Source organism: Tenrec ecaudatus, chromosome 8, assembly GCF_050624435.1.
Source record: "Tenrec ecaudatus isolate mTenEca1 chromosome 8, mTenEca1.hap1, whole genome shotgun sequence".
In the NCBI taxonomy this organism is placed as follows: domain Eukaryota; kingdom Metazoa; phylum Chordata; class Mammalia; order Afrosoricida; family Tenrecidae; genus Tenrec; species Tenrec ecaudatus.
Window position 1 is genome coordinate 125,501,306 of NC_134537.1, and position 23,670 is coordinate 125,524,975.

Below are 23,670 nucleotides of genomic sequence, written 5' to 3' on the forward strand. Positions count from 1 at the left end.
TGAGGGAATTGTGACAAACATGAGAACCTTGGCACAGGGAAGACATATCAGTAATAGGGAAGGACACAAATATAGAGGAGTCACAAATTGACAAGAGGGATATACTGAAGATAAAACACCTGTGTACATCAAAAGAATTCACCAAGAGAATAGTAAGAGAGCCCACAGACTGGGAAATTATCTTTAGCAATGACACATCAAAGGCATTATTACTAAAGTCTACAGAACTTTGCAAGCTTACGAGACACCATACAGTGTAAGACATGACAAAATAATAAATAGCTTATAAATTATCAAGAGGTCGTGAGGGGGGCAGGAAGGGGAAAATGAGTTGATACCAAAGGCTCAAGTAGAAAGAAAATGTTTTGAGAATGATGATGGCAACAGATGTACAAATGTGCTCGACACAGTGGATGTATGTATGGATTGCGATAAGAGTTGTACGTGCCCCAAGAAAATGATTTTAAAAACAAAAAATTAAATTAACACTTTATCATTTAAAAAGAAAAAAACCCTGCCCACTAAGGAGGTGGGCAAAGGACATGAACAGAAGTTTCACAGGGGCAGAAATCCGAATGGCCAGTAAACATATAAGAAAATGTTCCCGATCATGAGCCATGAGAGAAATGCAAATTAAAACAACTATGAGATACCACCTATCACCCTCAAAGAAAGCTCTACCCAAAAAATCAGAAAGCAACAAGTTTTGGAGGGCTGTGGTGAGATATGACTGCTCATCCACTGCTGGCGGACCTGTAGGTATGTACAGCCACTATGGAAATCAATTTGGCATTTTCAAAAACAGATGGAAATTGAGCTACCATACGACCCAGCAATCCCCCTACTGGGCACCTACCTAGAAGATGCAAGAAGCAAACCACAGCCAGACATCTGTGCTCCAATGTTCATCGCAGCACAGTTCACAACTGCAAGGAGTTGGAAACAAATCAAATTTCTATCAACGGATGAATGGATCAAAAAACTGTGGTGCATACACACAATGGAGTACTACGCATCCCTAAAAAGCAGCAATGAACGCATGAAGCACATTGTCGCATTGGAAGAACTGGAGGAAATCATGCTAAGTGACGTAAGCCAAGCACAAAAGGACAAGTACAACATGAGTCCACTGAGCTTAAAAAAGGGGGGACATAGGGGAGAAGCTACTGCATACATACATTCCTGGGGTGAGGTCCAGCAACAATAGCAGGGGCCAAACTCAATCCAGTGATACATACAGCAGCCAACTAACTAGGAGGGGAAAGAAAAAGAGAAAAAAAGACACGGGTAGGGGGCGAGCAGGGCACTAACCCACCCAAGAGGAGCGTATTGTTTATATCTCCACAGGGGAGAGAAAGACAGACCAGGTTTCAACACTATGCGCCAAGACGTGAGTACAACATACCGGCACGTACCAGGGAACCAATAGAGAGGTCTGTGGGTCCATCCCCAATGCCAGCTATGTGAACAAACCCCGCCCTCCCTCCTTCAGAAGAGTGTGCTTCAGAGGACAGCACTGGGGCTCCGGCTTGGGGACAGCGGTGCATCTGATGAGAGCAAATGGGAGAAAAGGGATGGAAAGGGAGGTGAGGCCCAAGACATGAGGGCAATATTCCTGCAGAAGCTATTTCTAAAATAGCTGAAACAGTCTTGAAAAAGAAACAAACTGAAGGGCACACATTTCCTGATTTCAAAACGCATTACAGAGCAACAGTAAGTCAAGACAGTGGGGGTACCGGCATGAGGATAAAAACCCAACCAAACTCAGAGCCATTGAGGCAACGCTGACTCGCAGCGACCCAACAGGGCAGGGTGGACCCGCCCCGTGACCGTCCGGGGCTGTTAGTGGGAACAGGAAGCCCCGCCTCCCCCGTGGAGCAGCTGGGGTTTGACCACAACCACTGTGACGCCACGGCTCCTGGTATCAAGGCAGAAATCTCACTGTGGGGCAGATTAGCACAACGTAACTTGAAGAGCAGAAATAAACACTCACATTTGTGGGGAATAATTTTGACATCCGCCCAATTTATGTTAGGCAGAGCCTTCTTCAATGCGGCGCCCAAAGCATGCACAAAGGGCTAAACTAGGCAAACAGAGCTGGCAGACGGAAAACCTCTCTCGTGCAAGTGAAACCACTACAAAGTGAAAAGATAGCACAGGAAAATTAGACAAAATATTTGTAAACTATCTATCTGATAAAGGATTTGCATCCAAAACATACAAAGAAGTCTTAAAAGTCAAGAAAAATCTACCGAGGCATTTGTCAAAAGAGGACATGAACACAAAACTATATTAGAACATCATGAGCTCTTAGGAAAATGCAAGTAAAAGCCACAACGAGATACTGCTTCCCACCCAGCGGAACGGAGTGCAGAGGGGGGTGCAGGCCCTAGGACTCTCAGCGCATTTCTGGAGGAAATGCAAAACTGCGCCACCAATGTAAAGAACAAGTCGACTTGCCACACAGGTTAAACACAGGGTTTCTACATGACCCAGCTGTTCCACTCCTAGATATAGTACTAAGACAAAACTTGCACATGAATGTTCTGAGCAGCATTCTTTATAACCAAAAGGTGCGCCTGTGATTCTACTCCCATTTTGGAGGGCATGAACTGCTAAGGGACAGGCATGGGATGAGATTAAGATTCTGATGTTAGCAGAGGGTGGCTAGGGAACCACTGTTTAATAGTGATCCTGTTCCCTGTTACTTGTAATGGAGAGAAAGAGTTCTAGGCTACAGCTGAGAGGACGTGGGGGCAGGATGGGGAAGTGCCGTTTCTGGAATGGCCTGGGAGAAAGCATGACTAATGAAGAGTAGTAGGAGGCCAATGGCTACTGGAAACATCCTGCCAGAGGCCCCGATCCTATGTGAGTCCATCAGTTACAGTCGGAGATAGAGAACACATTATTCTGTGCGGGGGAAACTTTATTGCACCAGGTAACTCCTACCAAACAATCTTTCCCTGCATGGGCCCGGTAAGAAGGTGTGGGAAGAAACTGATAGGATTTGCCCTGAGTAATTGGGAACTGGATTCCCTGCAGTGCCACCCTGCTGCCTGAAAAATGAGCCCATTGAGAAGCAGGTAGAGTGAGCTCATCACCAGCAAGAGCCAGGAGCAGGGCATGTCCTCTGGTGCCGCATCTGGCTATCCCCTGCCTGAACCTTAGCTCCCACCACTGCGTGAGACATTTCCTTGGACTTCTGTGTCTGTGGGATACTGTAGTGATTCGCGACCCCAGAGAGATGCGATAATACACTCAAAGGAAGCGTGGGAAGTGGGTGTGGTGGTGGAATGGAACAGACTAACTTGATGTCTTGCAAGAGTTGGTTTTTGGAGACTTTTCCAATCTCCAGCTTCTTGGGATGAGTATGGTATTAATTCTTAAGAAAGGAAAGTATTACCACGGAAACTACCCAAATGTCCACCCACAGGTCAATGAGGGAATATTATGGGATGTTTTTAATCTATACAATAGAATACAACTCTGCAAGAGTAAGAAATGAAATCCTGACAAATGCTACAATTACACATGAACCCCGAAAACACCATGCTAACTGAAAGAAGTCATAAAAGAGTACGTAATGTAGAAATCGATTCCTCGGAAATGTCCAAAATAAGAACATTTATACAAATAGAAAGATTAGCTGTTGCCCAGTGCCTGGGGGAGGGAGCCCCGTGGTAACGTGGTTATGCATTGGGTTGCTAACCGCAAGCTCAGCAGTTTGAACCCACCAGCTGCTCTGCAGGAACAAGAAGGAGCTTTCTACTCTCAGAACCAGTTACAGACTGGGAAACCCACCGGAACAGGTCGAGCCTGCCCTACGGGGTTGCTATGAGCCAGCACCGACTCAATGGCAGCGAGTTTGGTTTGGGTTTGGGAAGGCCGGGGGCTGGAGGGTTTGGGGAGACTATGAAGTGACAGCCAATGGACAAGGGGCTTCTTTGGGGGATGATGAAAATGTGTTGAAATCCTCTGGTGGGGTGAGTGCATAAGTTTGTGCATCTACTACAAAACCACTGGACAGGGAGCGCTAAGGAGACGAACTGCGTGCTGTAGATCGGATGGTGTGTGCGTTGTACTGCAGCATGCTATTGTGACATGTGCATGATGCTGTTAAAAACGCATCTCCACAGTGAACACGGTGAAAGCGTTCTTCCTGGCGAAATGCTACTTCAGCCCCTTGTGAGCCTTCCGTGCTGTCTACCACTGAGCCAGCCACGCCGCATGTAAAGCCGCTCTGCTGACACACTGGGCCCCTGCTTCCACTCACCACCAGGCCCAGGCCCCTTCCCTGCAGGCAGTACGTGATCCATAAAGCACTGCGGCCACGTTATTTGAATCTTGCCTCACAGGTGATCTATCATGAACCTGGATTCAGTAGAGCTGGACCACCAGGGCGCCCCAGCCACGGACTGAGAAACTGCTCGCTTGTCGTTGTTTTGAAGCACTGAAGTGTGAAGGCTGGTTGCCACACATAGATTGGTAGGACGTATTTATAGATAGAGGCGTTATTAACAGAACACTGGGATCCTCCTTAGCCTTAGTAATAACACATTTACCAAAGGCGAGCTCCAAAGGCAGAGCCTGACAGAGGGACAGTATGTTAGCGAGCTCTATCAGACTGTGTGAAAGCATGCATTGAAATCTGAAAGTTTCCCAAGGTCATCGAAGACATAAAGAGGCGTCCGTATCAATCATTTTCATGAAAGGAGGCATGGGCAGAAATGAATCCTTTTATAAATTGCACTTGAAATAGAGCTGAAAATGATCGTTCTTCTCTTTGAGAAGAAGTGTAGGAGAGGCGCAGGTCTCAGTCCCTGCCATCAAGTCGATTTTGATTCATCTCGACCCCACAGGACGGAGTCAAACTGCCCCCCTGGGTTTCTGAGACTGCAACCCTCTCCGGGAGAAGAAAGCCTCGCCTTGCTCACAAGTCTCGCAGGGCGGCGGGCGGTTTCAAAGGGCCGACCTCATGGTTAGCAGCCCCATGCGTAACCCACTATGCCACCAGGGCCCGTAAGGCAAAGGAGAGGAGGGCGGAAAAAGGATGGATTGTGAAAGTGAGTGAACACGCTTTGCATGCCAGCATTTTATATCTCATATCACGCTGTTAGTTTTTCATGACCCCTTTCTCTCTTGTGGACTCACCAGGTCGCTGGAGCCTACGGACAGCTGGTGGGGCTGAAACACCGAGTCCTCGGTTTCTCCTTCACTCTTGGCGCGAGCCATTGGCTCGGAAGGAAGCAGGTTATACCACAGGGTGAACATCTCCTGGGAAAGTGGCAAGTCTGCCAGGCTGATCTGAGTTCCAGCCTAGGCGGGGAAAGAAAACAACGAGATGACGACAAACCAACCGAGAGGGGAAAGCAAATATCCAAATTCGCACCTGTTCCCGCTGACATCATCACAGATTATTGGATGAGTTTGTCTTCAAGTGAAAACACTTATGAAAAAGTACTGATGACACTCACTTATGAAAAAGCAATGATGAAGTTCTCTAACCTGAGAGAGCACTGCCCCTGTGGGTTCCCGAGGCTGTGAATCTTTAGGAGAGCAGAAAGTCTCTACTTCATAGACTAAAAGACTCATCTTTTACTTGACTTTTGAGGAACTTCTGACACGTCTCCCTTATGGCAGGCCTTTCTGCCAGCTTAGCAAGGGAGGACGGCGAGACGTCGCCTCGCACGCTTTAGGCAAGGTGTCAAGAGGGACTGGTCCCTGCACCAGGAGCTCGGCTGGGAAAGTACAGGGTCATCGACAAGGAGGACCTTCCATGGGTGGATTCACACAGTGCCTCACTCTGTTGAATGTGAGCGTGATGGGTAGGTTTATTGTGCCAGCCTGGCCAATAGGAACAAGTGGGATTAATCAGGTCGCAGTTCGATTGGAGGGCAAAGAGATAAACGGCTCGGCAAGGCCCACCCCCCCTCTCTTGCTCTCTGGTGATCAGAGCGTGCTGCTGCTTTAGCTAGTTCTCTGCCTCAACCTGTGAGGGACACTACCTCTGGGCCAGGCCAACCCGTGGGCTGTGGATCGTGTAGCTAGAGCTCAAGGCTCCTTCGGGACCTGCTTCGCCATGCTGCTGGAGCATACATTGCTTGAGCTTGAGGCTGGTGGATCCTGTGGCCTTGCATTGCTTATGTTTGCTCTCCCTGTGGGGCCTGCTTCGCTAAGCTCCCCAGCTAGCGACTGTTAGCGACCCACCCTGCTGCTTGCTGCCTGCTGGCAGACTGCTGGACGTGTCCAAGGGAGGACTCTGCTGTCTGTCTCCTTGACCTTGGACCCGGCAGCCCACATGAGTTGAAGGACTTCCTGTTTATTCACTGTTCCACGAAGTGAGCTGAACTGAATCCTCTGTCCTGCTGTGTGGACTAATTAGTTGTTAAATTCCTTCTCTCTGTATAAGCCTAGCCTCTTATACAGAGATAAAATCCTAAGTGCCCTGGTTTAGTTTCTCTCAAGAGCCCCGCCTAATACAGGGGGGTTACTGTGATGAAGAGCCACCTGGACGGCAGCTCCTGACACCACCAACAAGCATGGCCCTGTCTCTTCTCCTTCCTAATGCGACCTCTAGTCAGACAGCAATGCTCAACAGCAAGCATGAATAAGGCACACACCATCTTTTCAAAGGTGTTCATGGTGAAGCCCGTTCATTCCCATGTTACCGAGTGACCTGCGGACGGGGCCTCGTGGTGCAGAGGTAGCCAGCTGAGCTGCTGACGGCCAGGTCAGGTGTCTGGAACACCAGCGGTCTGAGGGAGAATGATGGGCTTTCTACTCCCATAAAGAGTTCCAGCCTCAGGAACACATGAGGGGCAGCGCTGCTCTGTCCTCCAGGGCCACTGTGAGTCTGAATTGACTCCCTGGCAGTGAGTGAATGGGTGTGTTTGTAACAAGCTTGCATTTAAACCCAGATGTCATTTCACTGGTGCGCAAAAATTGGGTTTCTGGTTCTTGTGCACAATGGTGCATTAGCTCCCCCGTCCTATCTGGATCTCAGCTGTACCACAGACACACCATATTGCTGTGAAGAGCAACATCCTATCTTTTAGAAGTTCTCAAAGCATGGTGGGGGTGGGGAAGCTGAGTAACAGAGCTACAGATTGAGACTCTCATGGCTATTGTAAACATGCACCAGGGAATCACGGGCAGGATCCCTCCATGGTCCGTGGTCCATCCTCCACTGTGGACCCAGCAGCTCTGAACAGGGGCTAGTCGTGCCTTCCCCACACCGTTCACTCTGAGGACTCAAGGAGCTGATGCCTACACCGCTCACCTAGGCAGCGCGAGCCAGGAGCACACTCAGAAGTGGACGTCATAGCACAGGTACAAGGGCAGAGATGGAAAGTGGCTTCTACAGAAATTCAGAAGGCAGTCACAGATTTTAAGGAGAATGAAGAACAGAAATCAGTATTACAGGAGGAAGGGAGGGAGGGAGGACGGACGGACGGATGGACAAACAGACTTTCCGTGGTTAGTGGTGGTTGCAGGGCTAGAAAAACAGCAACCACAGAATAAATTCTCAGAGCCCCGAGTAGTGTATGTGTTCTTTGCGAACGATAACCAGGGCAGCTCCTACCAGGCATTCTTCCCTCCGGTGTGCGGTGACGGAGCACAGGTCTACTCTCAGCGTCTTCTGCTGTAAGGCTGTTTGGGAAATGGCCACGCGGAACACATCATGGAACAAAACTGATTCCGTGGCTGGATGGACCTTGGTTCGAAACAGACAGCTGACGTCGGTGGAGGAAGGAAGTACAGCCACCCTAAAATAGCTGCAGAGAACAAGAGTAAAGTGGATTTTGTAGGAGCTTCGGTTACGGTGAACGCACAGATATGGCGTGGGATTATCGGCCAGCGTGGAGACCCAAAGCGAGTGTGGAGCGCGTCAACGTGAAGCACGATGGCGCACGGAGACCACACAAGGTCTCCACCATGTAATGCCCTAATTGTTTCGGGTCAACTACTCACCGTTCACTAAGCTTAGGCTTAGCCATTCCATTATGAGCAGGCGCGGCAATCTTAGGCTTCCATCACAGAACGAAAGCCGCACCAGCCCGTTTCCTTCCACAAGGAATCCCTACCTCACTGATCCTAATTACTCCTGAGAGCATCAGCCTGTTCATCAACCTATGGCAGTAGATGTTCGTTGGGTAGCTTGTGAACACTACAGCTGGTCATTTACTGATTCATCTAAATTGAGGGGGCACAGTGGTCCAAGGTCAATTAGTACCAAGACAGCTCTTACCCGATAACCTAGTATTTGCAGTTGGCTATGGCTTTAAGGCCCTGTGGCCACTATCTCTGCCCAAGGCCCACCAAGGAGCTGCAGCACAGGTGCAAAATGGGGAAGGAGGGAGGAAGAAAGGCAGGGCGTGGCCAACTGTAGGTGTGCACCTACCCTGCACACCAACCAAAGCCAAACTTTCTGGCATTGAGTCAAAACAGGAGCAGACATCCCCCTCTTTCTCCCTTGGAGTGGCTGATGGTTTCGAACTGCTGACCTGGCAGTTAGCAGCCCAATGGGTAAACCCTACGCTGACAGGGGTCCTTGCACAGCAATTAAAAATCATTGTTTCTTAGCCTGGGAGAACAAGCCACGTGGGCACTGATGTGACTTCCTCTCAAAGAATCCTTAACCTGAAGCATTCACTGAGAGATGCTGATGAGCTTCTCCCAGATGACGTGCATTATCCTCCTTGGAAATAACAAAGTACGTGGTGACGAACTGTCAAGAAAAATAAATCTTCACCCCCACTGCCATCCTGTGGATGCAGACCCAGAGGGCCCCATGATGGGTGTGCAGAGCTGTCTACCTTTCCAAGAGCGGGCAGCCTCAGCTGCCTTATCCCGAGTGGCTGGTGGGTTTGAGCCACTGACCTTGTGGTTAGCAGTTCAATCCTTACATGACAGAGAAAAAAAGCTCATAAATATCATTGCCTAGCACACTGGAAGTCTCAGATATGGCAAAACGGTATTAAAAGAGTCTTGAGCTTCGCAAAGTCCAGAGAAGAGCTATAGAAAATCAATAATGTCTAACACTACTTCATCTGAAGTATATACCATTTAAGGACACAAACTTCTTGGAAATAGTATGAGTTATTCTCTATTAAATGCCTGAAAGAGAACACTATTAAATCTTTCTCACCTTCTTTTCCAGGCTTGTTTAACTGAGATGATAAAAGGGGCCTTCCTCCAATGACAGAAACACTAAGTCCAAATGCAGAATTGAGGAGCACCATAGTATTTCTATATTTTATATCAACATCCACTACAGAGACATGGCATTCAAAATCTAGTGGGCCTCAGGCCGCTGCTATTGATGTAACAGCCTTGCTAGGGCTGAGCTCCCTCTCCCTGTGTGGCTGTAGATTCAATGGCAGGAAATTTTATACCCATACACATACACACATATTTATACATATAGTATATACAGCATTAAAATATTCTAAAACTGATTGTGATGCTTGTGCAACTCTTCTTGATATGACTGAAATATTGAATTGTGTGATAAGTGGATTAACTGCCAATAAAACTATTTAAAAAAGAGTATGTTAAAGTAAAAGCTCATTGAAAAGATGGGGGGAAAAACAAAACCAACTGTGAGAATAGATTCCAATATGTTCTTGAACACAGACACCAAAGAAAAGGGAAGAAATTATGAAGCACAAGAGCTGATCAGAAGGTTTCAAAGGCAGTTAAAAAAAAAAAGAATTCAAACCTTGAGTTGCAGGTTGGAAGATGGTGGTGTAGTGGGTTACGAGTCGCATTGCTAATGACGAGGTTACCAGTTTGAACCCACCCGGGCCTCCAGGTGAGAAAGAAGCTTTCTGCTCCTATGAAAATTTACAGCCTCAGAAACCCAGAGTCCGTTCTACGACTCTGTCCAAAAGGGCGGCTGTGAGTCGGGATCGACTCGAAGGCAGTGAGTTTGTGGCAATGGTACTGAACGCCGCAGGGGACATCCAGAGAAGATGGCGGTTAGAGAGAGCCGCAGTATTCAAAAGAGAAAGTCAATGTACAACCATTTTAGGAGCGGCCTGTGATTACGAACCCCTGCTACTGAAGGAAGACGTCCAAAGAGTAGTCCCGAAACCAAGGAAGGAAGAACACCCACGGAGAATTTTCAAGGGACAGACACTGCCCTGGAAGTGCCCCCTCACAGGTGAGCTTCAGAAATTCCCCAGATGGCTAACGGATCAGCCAGCTGGAAGAGCTCTGTATTTATGACCATTCCACAGAAAAGTGACTCAAAAGATCATATCAGAGTCACCGAAGAGGATCATTAATATTACACGGAAGCAACACTTTGCTGAAGATCCTTCAAAACCAGTGGCTACAGTGCGTCGAAGAGGAGCTGCCACTGATTCGAGCCAGACTCGGGGAGCGTGTGGACCAAGGGCTATCCCTGCTGGCGTCAGCTGGATTTTGGCAGAAAGCAGAGACTAGTAGAAAGAGGGTCAGCTGTGTCCGACTGATTACGCCAAGGCATTAGCCTCCGTGCGGATCATAAGGAGTCACATGTACCGTGGCAAAGAACGGGAATTCCAGAACCGTCGATCCTGCTCTGAAGGAGAACCAGTACACCGGCCAAGAGGCAGCCATTTGAACCGAACCAAGGGATGGCAGTTGGCTTATGATCAAGAAAGCTGCGTGTCTGGATGGCATCCTTCCACCACCCTCAGTCAATTTGTGTGCGGAGTGGATCAGGTGAGGGCTGGGCGGTCTGATGAACGTGGCATCAGGGTGGGAGGCAGTAAAGCACCTGTGGAGCAGATGGACCACCTTACTGGCTGAAAGCAAGGAGACGGGAAGCACTTGCTGAGGAAGATGCAAAGCCTGCTGCAGGATGGATTGTGATTCAACGTAAAGAAAAGAAGAATCCGCACAACTGGACCAAGGCGCGGCATCATGATCAACTCAGAAAGACCGACACGATCAAGGGATCCGTCTCACCCGGATGTGCAATCAACGTTGACGGAAGCTCAGTCAAGAAATCAAATGATGTGTGGTCTGAGTGACCCCCTGCAAAGCACCTCCTCCAGGTGCTCAGGAAACAAGGTGTCACTCTGAGGACTGACTGGGGTGAGCCTGCCCTGAGGTATGGGTCTCCTAGTCAGCTCCCTGTGAATTCGCAAGCTGGGCAAAGGAAAAGAAAGGCTGAGCAAGCAGAGCTGGCTGGGATGATGGTGGCGGCCACGATGCTGAGTCTGCAAGCACATCTAGCCTGGGGACCGTACAGGCACGGCTGCGTTTTCACCGCACCTCACCGATGCCGTGCACTCTACCCAGCGAGGGCTCCTTGTGACGCCCAGGCCCACAGGTCTCTCAGAGCCATGTTTCCCACAGCGTGTGGCCACGGCCTGTCTCCTGGGCTGCATTTTGGTAACTCCCACAACATTCCAAACCTTTTCACGCGTCTACTACAGTTACTAGACTGCAGTGCAATTGAGCGCAGATTTTCCATGCACTCAAAGATAACAGTTTCGGGGCGCTCACGTAGTGGGTCTGTTTTCTTGTGGGGGTCCGGAGCTAAACCCACGAGACCTCTGCAGTGTGCCCGTGTTGCCAGAATGCTCCCCTAGCTGTGTTATCACAAGGGGACCGCCGTCTTTTCATGTACACATTGGCGAACTCCCTCAAAGACAACAAGAGGAACAATCAATTCCCTGTATTTCAGTAACCAGGCCCTAACCCTTCTCCACCCCACTCCACCCCAAGCAAACCCGCACACGATGCTGAGTCGATGCTGACCCACAGCAACCATGCGCAGGGTGTTCCGGGCAGTCAACCCTGACGGGAGCAGGCGGCCTCGACCACCAACCCAACTTACCCGAGGGGACCACCCGGGCCCCAGCACAGCACAGGTGGCATTTCTATTGAAGAAGATAGAAGCATTGGTTCCCCCTTTTAGATGATCAATCCACTGGCTTCAGGACCCAAATCCCACGTGCTCCCCTCCATCGCCTGACCCTTCCCATTTCTCTTCATCTCTCCCTCTCTCTCCCTCACAGTCGGCCCTGCGGTGCCTTCTCCAGCGCTTGGGGTTGATGAACTGCTCGATCGCCACTCGGCGTTAATGTCCCGTGGAGAGACTCCAGAGGCCCCACGCGCTGCGCACCGAGTCTTACTTACACTTTCAGAGCCTGAGGTATGGAGAAGGCATGAGGGTTCCGGAGCTGGGCGATCATCACCATGAAACTTGACCTGGCCGTGTCGTGTCTGTCACAAGAGATGCTGAATGAGGCCAGGAACGACCAGTCGGTCCTCACCACACAGTGTCCTGGAACATGTGCCTGCCACCCCTCCAGGTCCCCAGTCCCATCCCCTAGGCAGCCCCTTGTACCTTAGTCCGATCTGCACCTGGGCAGTCTCCACAAGAGCAGTGTCTTCTTCGCCAAATGCAATGTCTTCGCTTTCACTCGGCCTAGGGCCAGGGAGGAGGGGTACAGATTATCAGCAGGGCCGTGGACTGCTGGGGTCTCTATCTGCCACGCATGCCCGGGGAGGAAAACCTGAACTCACAGCACGTCTGCACCACCTGCCAACATTCTCAGAGGGGTCTGCCTCTGAGCCTCCCCCATGGTAGCTGGGAGACCGTCTGGTTTGCAGAAAGACACATGAGGAGTTTATGCCCCACACAGGCATGGTCAACCACACCACCGTGGCCATGCAATGCAGGCTCTACTTCTCAGAGACGCCGGGCCCATGGGCATCCCAGTTCCCTGGCCAGTGGGAGGGGTTCAGTGGACTGATGTTTCTGGCCACACTGTTTCTTTGAAGGACAAATCCCTTACTACTAGAGAGCGTGGGCCATACATTCATAGTAGGTGAGGAGGAGGAGGAGGAGTATGCGGCACAGCCGGGGAGTCCTTACTGCTTCACAAATGCTTCGTAGACGCCACTGTCTCCAGCCACAGACTCGTCAGACACGGCGGCAGACACGCAGGCCGTTTTCTCCCCAGGCAAGTGGATCGCTCTTCTTCTCGGTAAAGTTTTCTCCACATCTGTGGAGGGAACGTGACTTTACCAGTTAGCATTTCTTACACGGAGGGAGTCAAGTATGAAATACACACATGGTTTGGTCATGGGACATCCAAAATAGCTGTCAGCATCATGACAAAATGACAGGGGCATCCTGCTCGGTAAAGCAGAGGGGCGGAGGAGAGGAGGAAGCCCCCAGTGACACCGGCTGGCGCCGTCCGTGTCTGCGACAGTGGTGGAGAACATCGTGAGGGTGGGCAGGGACAGGCGGCCTTTGCTTCTGTCATGCACAGACAGGGTCACTCGGAGTCAGAGACACCTATCAAACGGCTAAAACCCAGCAGACGGGGCGGAGTCACCGCACTGGGACGTTTTGGGTCACCACACCATGGTCCACAACTCACAAGGACGAGAGCTTCAGCACTGAGAAATAATTCTCGTTGCCCTGGTCCTGAAATGTTTTTAGGGGAAGGAGTAAAAATCACACAAAAATGCCACTGACCCTTTGCTTCTCTCTTCTAAGCACTCACTGAAGTGACCACGCACCGGGCGTCTGGGCGGGGTCAATGGTTAACAAGCCCAGCTGCTAACTACAAGGTTGTAAGTTCAAGCCCGCCCAGGAGGTCTGGGGGGGTCCACTTCTCCAAACCAGTCCTTGCTGACCCAGAGAAGCAGGGTCAGCGACACACTTGGGAGTCCCCATGAGCTGGAGGCGAAGTGCAGCCAACCGTACATTTGGAGGTTAGGTAACTACCTTGAGGGTCAGACAGGCTTGAGTATTAGGAATGCTTCCATGAGATTCCAGGTGCACAAACTAGCAAACGCAAACTAGAGCTTGCCAGCTACGACAGCTCTCCCCTCCCCTCCAGACCTACAGGGCTGGGCCTACCTGCCCCTGTGCATTTCTGAGACTGTAACTCTTTACGGGAGTAAAAAGCCTTGTCTTTCTTCCATGGACCAGTGGTGGCTTCAAACCGCTGACCTGGCGGTTAGTGGCCCCACATGCAACCACCCACTATGCCACGAGGGAGTCTGGCTTTATTAGGGCTTACCCTCCACATACCACAGCCTCCTGTCTCCCCGAGCTGCTACTTTAGGAGGCGCTAAAGGGCTTACCTATTTACATCCCTCTGACTTGCAGGAATCCTTGCTGGCTAACTGATAAACCAGACAAGTCCCTTTTGTGTTATGGAGTCCTTAGCACCAGCCACACTGGCTTCCATGTGCAACTCACGCTCCTGCAGCAGCGCTGCCTGAGCTGCAGCCCCGTGGAGCCTTTCTTCCAGGGGCCAGCGAGCCAGCTGTGCTGGGAGGCTCCCCTCCCGCCTTCTGAGTCTGACTCTGCCCCTTGCAGTGACTGCAGATGATGGGGCTGATGGGCTGATGGCCGCTGGCCCCTTCTTCCTGGCTGAGGGGAGGCTCCCTCCAGGCTGATGAAGTTCCCTCTCTCTGCCCTGCCTGCTTTGTGAGGGGGGCAGGTGAGGACATGACTCATTGAGTACACGCCCCCCTCCAACCCCCAGAACACCCACGGCCATCTGGAATTGACTCTGGCAGTGACAGAGGCTGGCTGTGGAAGGCCTGTGTCATCATGCTTCCGGGGCTTCTGCTCTGCCATCCAGCCGGGATCAGTGCTGCAGAGCAGAGGTTATAGCAAAGGAGCCCAGCCTGTCCGGTGTCCTCTAGAGCACTGGGGGGTGAGGGTCGGGGCGCTGGCTCGGAGGGCCTGGGCTCTGGGTGGGGACGAGCTGCCTGGGGAGGTGACTGTCGCTGTATTCACATACGAATCGGGGCTCTATCCAAACGGAGGCTGGGGTGGACTTTCCTTCGCGTGGTTCTTTGGCAGCAATAGCTAACAGGCTGCGTGGGCTCAACAGCTAACCACTGCTGCATGGCAGCGTCACAGGCCGGATGGGCAGGACGGATTTGACAGCGGCCCTGACAAAGCCCACCCTCTGCTCCTCAGGACACCAGGCTGCACCTGCCACCTGGGCTGCTCCCTCCCTGGCCCAGCCTTCTCTCCACTGCCTGGCCTCGCTTCCTGGTCCCTCCTCTGAGGGGGAATGGTCACTAGATCACATCCCAAACCCCCAAAGCTCTCCTGCCGTGAGACAGTGCCGACTCACAGCGACCCTGTAGGACAGGGTAGAACTATGCCCCTGCGTTTCTGAGACCCTCTTTCCGGGAGTAGAAAGCCTCTTCTTTCTCCCTCACAGCGCTGGTGGTTTTGAACTGCTGACCTTGCACGCAGCAGCAGCCCAATGGGTAACCACTGCGCCTCTGGGGTTCCTAACTGCAAGTACAAGGCGTCCCAAACCAGCTCAGTGCCCAAAGAACCCCCAAGTCCAGACCTCAGAAAAACCCCCTGCTCTCTCCCGCCCCTCCCTTCCGGGGTCTCGCTCCAGCCTGTGACGAGAACTGTGTTCGGCAGAGCTGTTGTGTCCAGCTGTCCTGATAATAAGAGGGCAGCCTTGGAAAGCTCGGTGTGTGTGTGTGTGTGTGTGTGTGTGTGTGTGTGTGTGTGTGTGTGTGTGTGCCGCTGTCCTTTCCATTCGGTGTTCCACAGACCCTCTGAAGCCGCCTCGTGCAAGCACCGCAGCAGCAGCAGGGACGCAAAGACCCGGCGGCTGTGGCCGTGGACACTCACACCTGTGCCACATTGGCAGGGGGTTCTGTAGGGTCTGTGGCCCCCTGTGAGTCGGGAGCAGGCCGCCTCTGGGTGGACTCGAAGCTCCAACTTTCGGTTAGCTGTTGGGTGCGTGAGTCGTGTGCACTGGTGAGGGGAGGTGCTGAGAGCCCGTCACTGGGAGGAGTCGCCTCACGCTCCGGGAGTCACCCTCCGGTGAGCCCACAGGGCCGACCCAGGCCAAGGCGGTGAGGAGCCAGCCTTGAGCGATGGCTCACCAGCACACACAGCCCACACAGGCGGCGCCTAGGCGGCTTCTTCCTGCAGGCGGAGGCCTGTTTCTGGCGTTCTGGTTTTTCCACCAGGCAGACTTTTCCCTCGTAGCACCAGTAGTGCTGCCGGTCCGGCTGGCTCCTCTCCAGACGGGCAGGGCACACAGATGCCGCCCCCTGCACCCAACCAGGGGCAGAGCACACAGATCCCCCATGCTCCCAACTGCTGCCCTGGGCCATCAGGACCTGGGGGGATTAGTCGTCACACCATTTAAAACCACGGGGAAAAGCTGGGTTCTTGTGTCTTTCAACATCCGTACTGACTAGTCGATGAATGCAGCCCCCGAGAGCATCAGGGGGGAATCAATACACTTGTTGAAGACAGCAACAACAACAAAAAGACTGTCACGGGGCCCAGAATCTTCCACAGAGAGGAGCACCCAGCCTGGGTGGACCATCAGCCACGCCAGAACCTTCCTTTCCCACTGCACCTCAGGCAAGCGCTGAGTGAGACCCAGCAGCACCCCTGACACCGGTCATCATCTCACTACCGAAGGGGATCCAGCAAGTGCAACACATAGCACATGCCTCACAAAGGAGAGTGGGTTTAAAAGCATAAACCTCCCCTCTGCGACTCGCTCTCTGGGCACAGACTTGAGGGGTGTCCTTGGGCTGCAACGAGCAACGTGGCCAGGAGGTGGCAGCGCAGTACTATGCATGGGACGCTGCTTTCTCCACACTCGCTCTGCGCAGGAAAAGAAGAGTCTGGCACGAAACAGAATTCATATTTATACAGAATTCCCTGAGCAATCTAAACACTGAACCCTAGTACTAATTAGCTGGTATGCTAATTGCCTTGGTTTTAATCTGTTTTAGGCCAACTTCTTTGCTTGCTATTTCTGAACCCAAGTCTTATTTGGAAGCAGGAAGGATGTTCACAGAATGTGTACGCTCCCAGCGAGTGGCCACACATGGAGGCTCCCGGACGCCAGCGCAGGGCACTTCATGGTGACCTCTGGTAACTGGAGGTGAAGGGGGCTTCAGTTCTTAAGGAAAACCACCCAGGTGTTTCCGTGAAAACCCCTTTTCAAATGAAGGCCAAATGAGCCAACAGAAGACAAAGGAAAAAAGTCAGACCTTTTGGAGGGTAGGGCTGGGGGTGTGTTTCAGGAAAAGGAGCCCCTCTGGCCAGCCAGCCAACCACCCTCCTGGAAATAAGGACGAGGGGTTGCAGGGCAGCCCCAGGCTCCGCTGCTCGCTCACCTGCATTTCCTTCATGCAGCGGCTCCCTCGCACCCTCGCTCAGGTCCTTCTCCTCCAAAAAGGACGCGGAGGCTATTCCCAAATCGGAGTGGGGCGGGATCGCAGCCTCCCCCAGGCCCATGTCTGCAAAGGGACCACTCAGTTCACAGTCTTCAAAGTCAGCAGTGAGCTGCAGGGGAGTGTCCTGAGCAGGCATGGGAAAGGCGCCTTCCAGCACCAGGGGCGAGCCGGGCGGGGACAGGGAGGACAAGGAGGACCTGGAGGACAGGGACGTCACTGACTTGGGGACCTCGCTCAGCGGGGGAGGGTGGCCAGCTGCTGTGGCCGCTGCCCCACAGGGGTCGCTCTGGCCAGGCTGGCTGGGGGACTTCACGACTTCGTTTTCATGGATGGTGGTGATGGGCCCGGAAGGGATGTAACCGCCTTTCTCTTGCAGAAGGAAGTCCAGTTTGTACTGATAGTCCAGATCCAGCTGGTCGCCCTGGCTGCTGTAGAACAGCTCGGAAGAGCTGAGCGAGTTGAGCGAGCCTCTGCTGGAGGTGTTCAGGGACCCCCGGCTGGACGCCAGCGAGCCCAGGCTGCTCCCGGAAGACATGGACAGAGTGCTGGCGGAGAGGCTGTGGGAAGAGCCGCAGAGACACATATCAGACTGTTGTGAAGTAGAGTGGCTCCTCTGGAGCCCTAGAGGGAGGCCAAGGATGCCAGAGATCAGAAGCCAGGCCCAGGGAAATACCACTGTTCCTAAAAATGGTATTTTCACACACACACCTTTGTATGAAGGGCGAGTGAGTGCATTACACACACACACACACACACACACACACACATTTACATAAAGGAAGACCGAGGAAGAATTGACGCCTTGGAGCTGTGGTGCCGGAGAGGAATATGGAAAGGGCCGTGTCCTGGACGAAGTGCAGCCAGGATGCTCCTTGGAGGCAAGGGTGGTGAAACTCTCAGGTCCTTTGGACATCCTCTCAGGGAGGGGTCAGTCCCGGAGCAGGACCTCCTGCTCGGTAAATGGAGGGCAGTGAAGGTGAGGAAGGCCCTCCAGGAGATGGGCTGACACAGTGGGCTTGGGTGCAGGAATAAGTGTGAGGAAAGGGCAGGACTGGGCACCGTGTTTCGTTGTGTTGTGCGCAGGGTTGCTCTGGGGCGGAACCGGCTTGGTGGTGTAGAACGACGACGGCATACCCACTGGTCAAGCTACCTGCACACATGTCCAGAAGGGACGTTACAACTGGGGAGTCAGAAGGTGGGGAGAAGATGGGCAAGTGGTACTGCTAAAATGAAGTTATTTTGCTTAAAGACTAAAATCCTATTTTTCCGAGAGAAAAGGAGGCAAGCTTAGAAATCAAAGGATGTGCCAAAGGCTCTTGGGCCCCCTACTCTTTTTCTGTGTGCCTAAGGAGAGAGTGAGCATTATTCTAATTATTATGAGAAAAAAAAATCTGTGGTGAATTATTTTGAGCTAAATCTTAGCCACTTTCCCCTTTTTGAAACAAGGGGGAGGGAATATGTGCTATTTTCCCAACAATCAACTGGTGTCTCGAGTACATCTTATTTCTTGCAGGATATAGTTCAAATGTAGCCCATCGATGAATGGTGGCTTCCCGAAAAAGACCCACAGAGCTTTAGGCTGCTCCTCCAAACTTTCACTGTGTGAGTAACTATTTCGGTCACTGTCACAGGGCTGGAAGTAAAGTGAACAGTCCTCGGAGGCCAACTTGACTGCACCTGGCACAAAGTCCAAAAGGGAATCCCCACCTGGCCACGCCCCCCTGCCCCCAACCTCCAGAGCCCACCGGCTCACCTTTTCAGTTGCGAATGAAAATAAGTAGTCAATTTAGTAGTTTCTTCAAGTTTCTGTAGCAGCTCTTTCCTTCTCTCTTCCAACTTCAATCTACCAAAAAGAGAGCAATAGCGATGAGATGAGTCTGTCTTCATATGGTTATGTTGAAGGACAGGAAGCTAAAGAAAAGTTTGAGAACAGGCAGGTGCCCGTCATTAAGACGGAGGGAGGGAGGGAGCCACGAGGGAAGTGCCGGGGCGACCAGCACGAAGTGGCTCGGGCAGAACTACTCACAGGGCCATGCTACATGACCTTGGCGTCTGCACCAAACCCGCCAGTGTCACCAGGATGTAAGATTCCTGTGCTCTAAACTTTTCTTCACTGAGTATAGACGGGGGGGGGGGGGGGGGGGGAGCGAGCCCCGTGCACTTAGCAGTTAGGAGAGGACAGTGAGGGGGAGAAAAGGCTCCCGGAGACAGAGCCTCCATTCCTGAAGCATTCGCAGGTGGTGATCCTCGGGAGAGGTGATCTGAAGTACTGAATAGAGGGGGCTGTTCCCAAACTATCGTAAGGCATGAAAATGCCATCCTAACTTGATGAAAACTTGTGAGCTAATTGTGAGTCTAACTGCATAAGGGAAGAATAAAGCCACAAAAAAAACCCCACCCCCAAACACCCAGATCCAATTGCATTCCATATGGACAGCGCATCTCAGCACCCGCACCAGACTGTCCTCACATTTCAACCGAATGCAACTGTGCACTTGTTAATGAATTCTTTTCGGTCAAGTATTATGAGAACGGCATTATTAGAATAACAAGTCATCTGCAAGGATATCAAGTGCCCATACAAGCCAGTGCATTCGATAGAACAAGCACGTGAATGAAACCCATCCAGGAGCCTGCATGCAGAGTCCCTGTCATCTGAAGTCGGGGAGAGGGCAGCGGCGGCGGGAGATTCAGAAGGACCGTGCTCTCTCATCTACCTCTGTATCCTTAGGCAAGCCCCTTGCTCAAGGGCCTCCCCAGTCCCATCAGTACAAGGGTGATTATCATCTTACTGCAGCTACAGGAGGGCGTCCTGGTGGCTCAGTAATTAAGCACTCCGCTAAAGGTGGGAGGTGGGAATCCACCAGCCACCCTGTGGGAGATGGACGTGGCCACTGCTCCCCTGGACGGCCCCCCTCTCCTTCAACTCCATGGGGCAGTTCCATCTGAACGCTCCCTTGGAGCCCAAGCAGACAAGGCTTTGGCTGGACCACCCTCGGAGCACAGCATGATGCTGCACACATGGGGCCAGCGGGTGTCACCATCGACTGGAAGGCCTGTCTTTTCGTATCTGTGGAGGAGCTCTGTGGCTTAGTCAAGCCACAAGGCTAACAGTTCGACAGCACCAGCCACTTCCGTGGGAGAAAGACGGAGCTTGCGGGTCGGAGATGTCTCTTCTCGGTGTGGTAACAACACAACCTCAATGTATTTTTAAATAAAAAGGTAACTTTCCCCATTTGCTTTAATACAGGCAGCCCTGTATTAATAAAGTTCCATTTCTCAGTCCGTCTTTTAAGTCAAACTTGCATGTATGTCAGCAAAATCAGGTACAGGTCATGTCTTAACATCGTTTAAAAACTGATATTAGTAAGTAGTTTGTCTTCTTATTCACACACACACAAAATTAAAGAAACACTTGTAGGTAAGCGAGTGTCCCCTATTACACTATTACGATGACAATGTGATGCACATTACACAGTAGCACAGGCTTACGGCTACAAACCATCGCCTGTACCTCGAGTTTTGGCATAGCAGCTTTTCACGGGGTTTGGTTTGTAAGCACAGGTTGTCCAAGTCCATCTGTAAATGGGAACCGCCGGTCCATCACAGCTTTCAGAGATATATTTAAAGAGGGCCACAGTCCGTATTTTTAATCTCTCACATTCAGACACGGAACCAGGAAAACAATGAGTACCAAGTAAACTAACTGAATTAGAAGGTACATTCAGATTTGGAGAAAACCTGTTTTGTCCACATCTTTAGGGACAGGGGAGACACCTGTCAAGTTGTGAAACCAGGTAGCATGAAAACAAGCGAACATTTCCCCGTCTTCTAAGGAGGCTTCACTTGGCATCAGAAGCCAGTCCTGCGACTTCTGCTCTTCATGAGGACTTCAAGCACGGCACTTTCTGACTCCTGGCAGCAATGGCTGCCTCCTCTGGGCAGTTGTTTAGGGGCTGCTCTTGCATGTCCCTGTGGACAACAGGTGCCACCTGTCCCCGGTGCCCCAGGGAGACCCCAAGCTCCAAGAGAGCTGGCAAACATAAGGGCAGGATAACCCTCCCTGCGCCCGCCTGTGTGCTGGTGGCTGACGGCTCCCACTGGGCAGGTGCCCATGATCACTGTCCTGGGTCTTGCCCAGACTCCTGTCTCAGATGCAATCACATCAACCTCCCATGGCAGGGGCTGGCAGCTTCCCTGGGATCCCGGATTCCAAGTGTCCCCAACTTCCTCTGGACCCTGGTTCACATAATTCCCTCAGGCATCCTTCTGCCTCCTCTCCTATGTCTGTGCCTCTCCTCTTCCTGGGGAAGGTGGGGTCTTCAATCTGGCCTCTGAAAGATGCCACCTCACCACCCTACCTTCCTTCCCCCCCTGGCCAAGCTATTCCACACCAGGATCTTCAGGACACACACACACACACACACACACACACACACACACACACACACACACGGCTGTGCTTGGCTCTGGAGGGAGGCAATGATTCAGACCATCCACTTTCTTCTGCCTGGGCAAAATGTCATGGCATCTCTCTGGGTAAGGCGCCCCTTTCCCACTCTGGGGACGCAGAGTTCGAATCATCAGCTGGTGGCTAGTAGTCAAGAACTAACTATTTGCTCTGCCTTGGGACTGCATCCAGATTACTAAGAGACAATTCAGAGTCCACCGCATAATTCCTAAAATGCATGAGCAAATACGGAAGGGATGCTCTGTTCGCGTATCAAGTACAGAGGAGCACCGGTGTAAGGGATTTCGAGAACCGTGCGGTAGGATGCAGCCGCATGCATATACCCTACACTACCTGAGCTGGTTGCTGCTGACCGCAGTCCTTCACACGGCCTCTCGCCCCATGTGCAGTGCTGCCGCAGGCAGAGTGCTGGCAGGACGGGCACCGAGGGAGGCTCTGTCAGGTGTCTACATCACCCCGGGTGACGTTCTCCGATTTGGGCCCGAGGCCAGCCCTCGGATCATGACAGATCCACACCACAAGTGGAAAACAGAAAAACGCTTCTGGGGGTCTACCGACTGGTTTCTTTGATGGTCCTGTAGGTACTGGGGAAGAAACGGAGGGATTTGGCGCTGGCGACATACCCTTAGCGCTATGCTAAACTCAGTTTCATACCAGGAATCGCACTCCAGAACGATCTCGGGCGATGCCTGCCTTGTCACTGGGGGATGCATGCTCTGCTGGCTGGGTGTTCACCACTAGGAACAAGCAGAGCGGAAAGGCACGTGTAGGAAGAGGCAGCAGGGGACCATACAGGGTGGGGGTAGGGAGGGGCGGAGCCGAGGATGCCGTGTAACCATTACGAGGAGGAGCAGCAGCAATAACAACCACAAAACCCAGAGTCCTGGGATGTGTGACTTCCGAGCCATTTTGAGCCTCCAAGGGTATCAACGAGGAAACGACATTGATGAAGCACAAGAAACGATAAATCCCTCAGCGTTTCACTGTGACATACTGTAAAGGATTTGGCTTTGGCCGGGGTCAGTGGAAAAGCAATCGCACTAGCCCACCCACTGTCCTCAAGTCAATTCCAACTCATAGACCCTATGTAGCGTTTGTGTACATCTTTATGGGAGTGACAGCTTCATTCTTCGCCCACGGGCAACTGGTGGCTTTGAACCCCCCCTTCTCCCCCTCCACCCCCCTGACCCCCACCTAACTCGTGGTCAGCAGCCCAGCACACCCAGGTTCCTCGGGAAGGAAATGAGCACTTGCTATTTTGGAACAGCGAAGGACTCCACTGTTCTGGGTGACTCAGAATGTCAACACACTCGGCAGGTACCCACCCCCCAAACGGGGCAAAAAGCTCCTCTGGACGGAGTGTTCGTAGTACGCGTTTTTCCCACTAGAGGAGACTCCAGCACCTCCCTTCTGCGTTAGTGCACCCAGTGGCATCACCTGGGGAGGTTCTTTCTGGTCACAGTGAATTTTTTCATAAAAGTTGTTTTTGCTCAAACCTCATTTTTCTTGTGAAAGCTGACTTAAGAGAACAGCATGCAGATGTGAAATTTTGTTTCCTGCTCGGGAAAAATGCTGCAGAAACTGTTGTGATGTTGAACACAGCTTGCAAGGATGGGGCTATGGGGAAAAACTCAAGTGTATGAGTAGTTTTCTTGTTTCAAAAAAGGTGAAATGTTGATTGATGACAAACCTCATTCTGGACACATGTCCACTTCCCAACCGAATGAAAATGTCAACAAAATTCATGCACTTGTGCTTGAAGATCAACACTAGACCATTGAAGAGATGGGGAAGTTATCAGGACTACCTTGGAGGTCAATTAAGAAAATTTAAAGGAAGATTTGGGAATGAGAAGGGTCACAGTGGAATGTGTGTCTCGGGTTCTGACTGACCAGGAAAAAGAGCATCGAGTGGAAACATGCCGTGCTTTGAAAGAATAGCTCCCAAGTGACCCAGACTTTTCTTCTGAGGTCAATCCTGGTGATGAGTTCTGG

General features: G+C 51.7%; 1 protein-coding gene across 1 annotated transcript in view; it reads right to left on the minus strand.

Moving 5' to 3' along the window:
- The window catches only part of WWC2 (WW and C2 domain containing 2), a 238,019-nt gene that overhangs the window by 47,301 nt on the left and 167,048 nt on the right, over positions 1–23,670 (minus strand). The window contains exons 10-16 of the mRNA XM_075556845.1: positions 18,959–19,048; positions 17,146–17,762; positions 12,878–13,007; positions 12,347–12,427; positions 12,136–12,222; positions 7,583–7,775; positions 5,152–5,316 (exon numbers count right to left, since the gene is read on the minus strand). Of these exons, the coding sequence (XP_075412960.1) occupies positions 5,152–5,316; positions 7,583–7,775; positions 12,136–12,222; positions 12,347–12,427; positions 12,878–13,007; positions 17,146–17,762; positions 18,959–19,048 (1,363 nt within the window). The remainder of the gene's footprint in view (positions 1–5,151; positions 5,317–7,582; positions 7,776–12,135; positions 12,223–12,346; positions 12,428–12,877; positions 13,008–17,145; positions 17,763–18,958; positions 19,049–23,670) is intronic.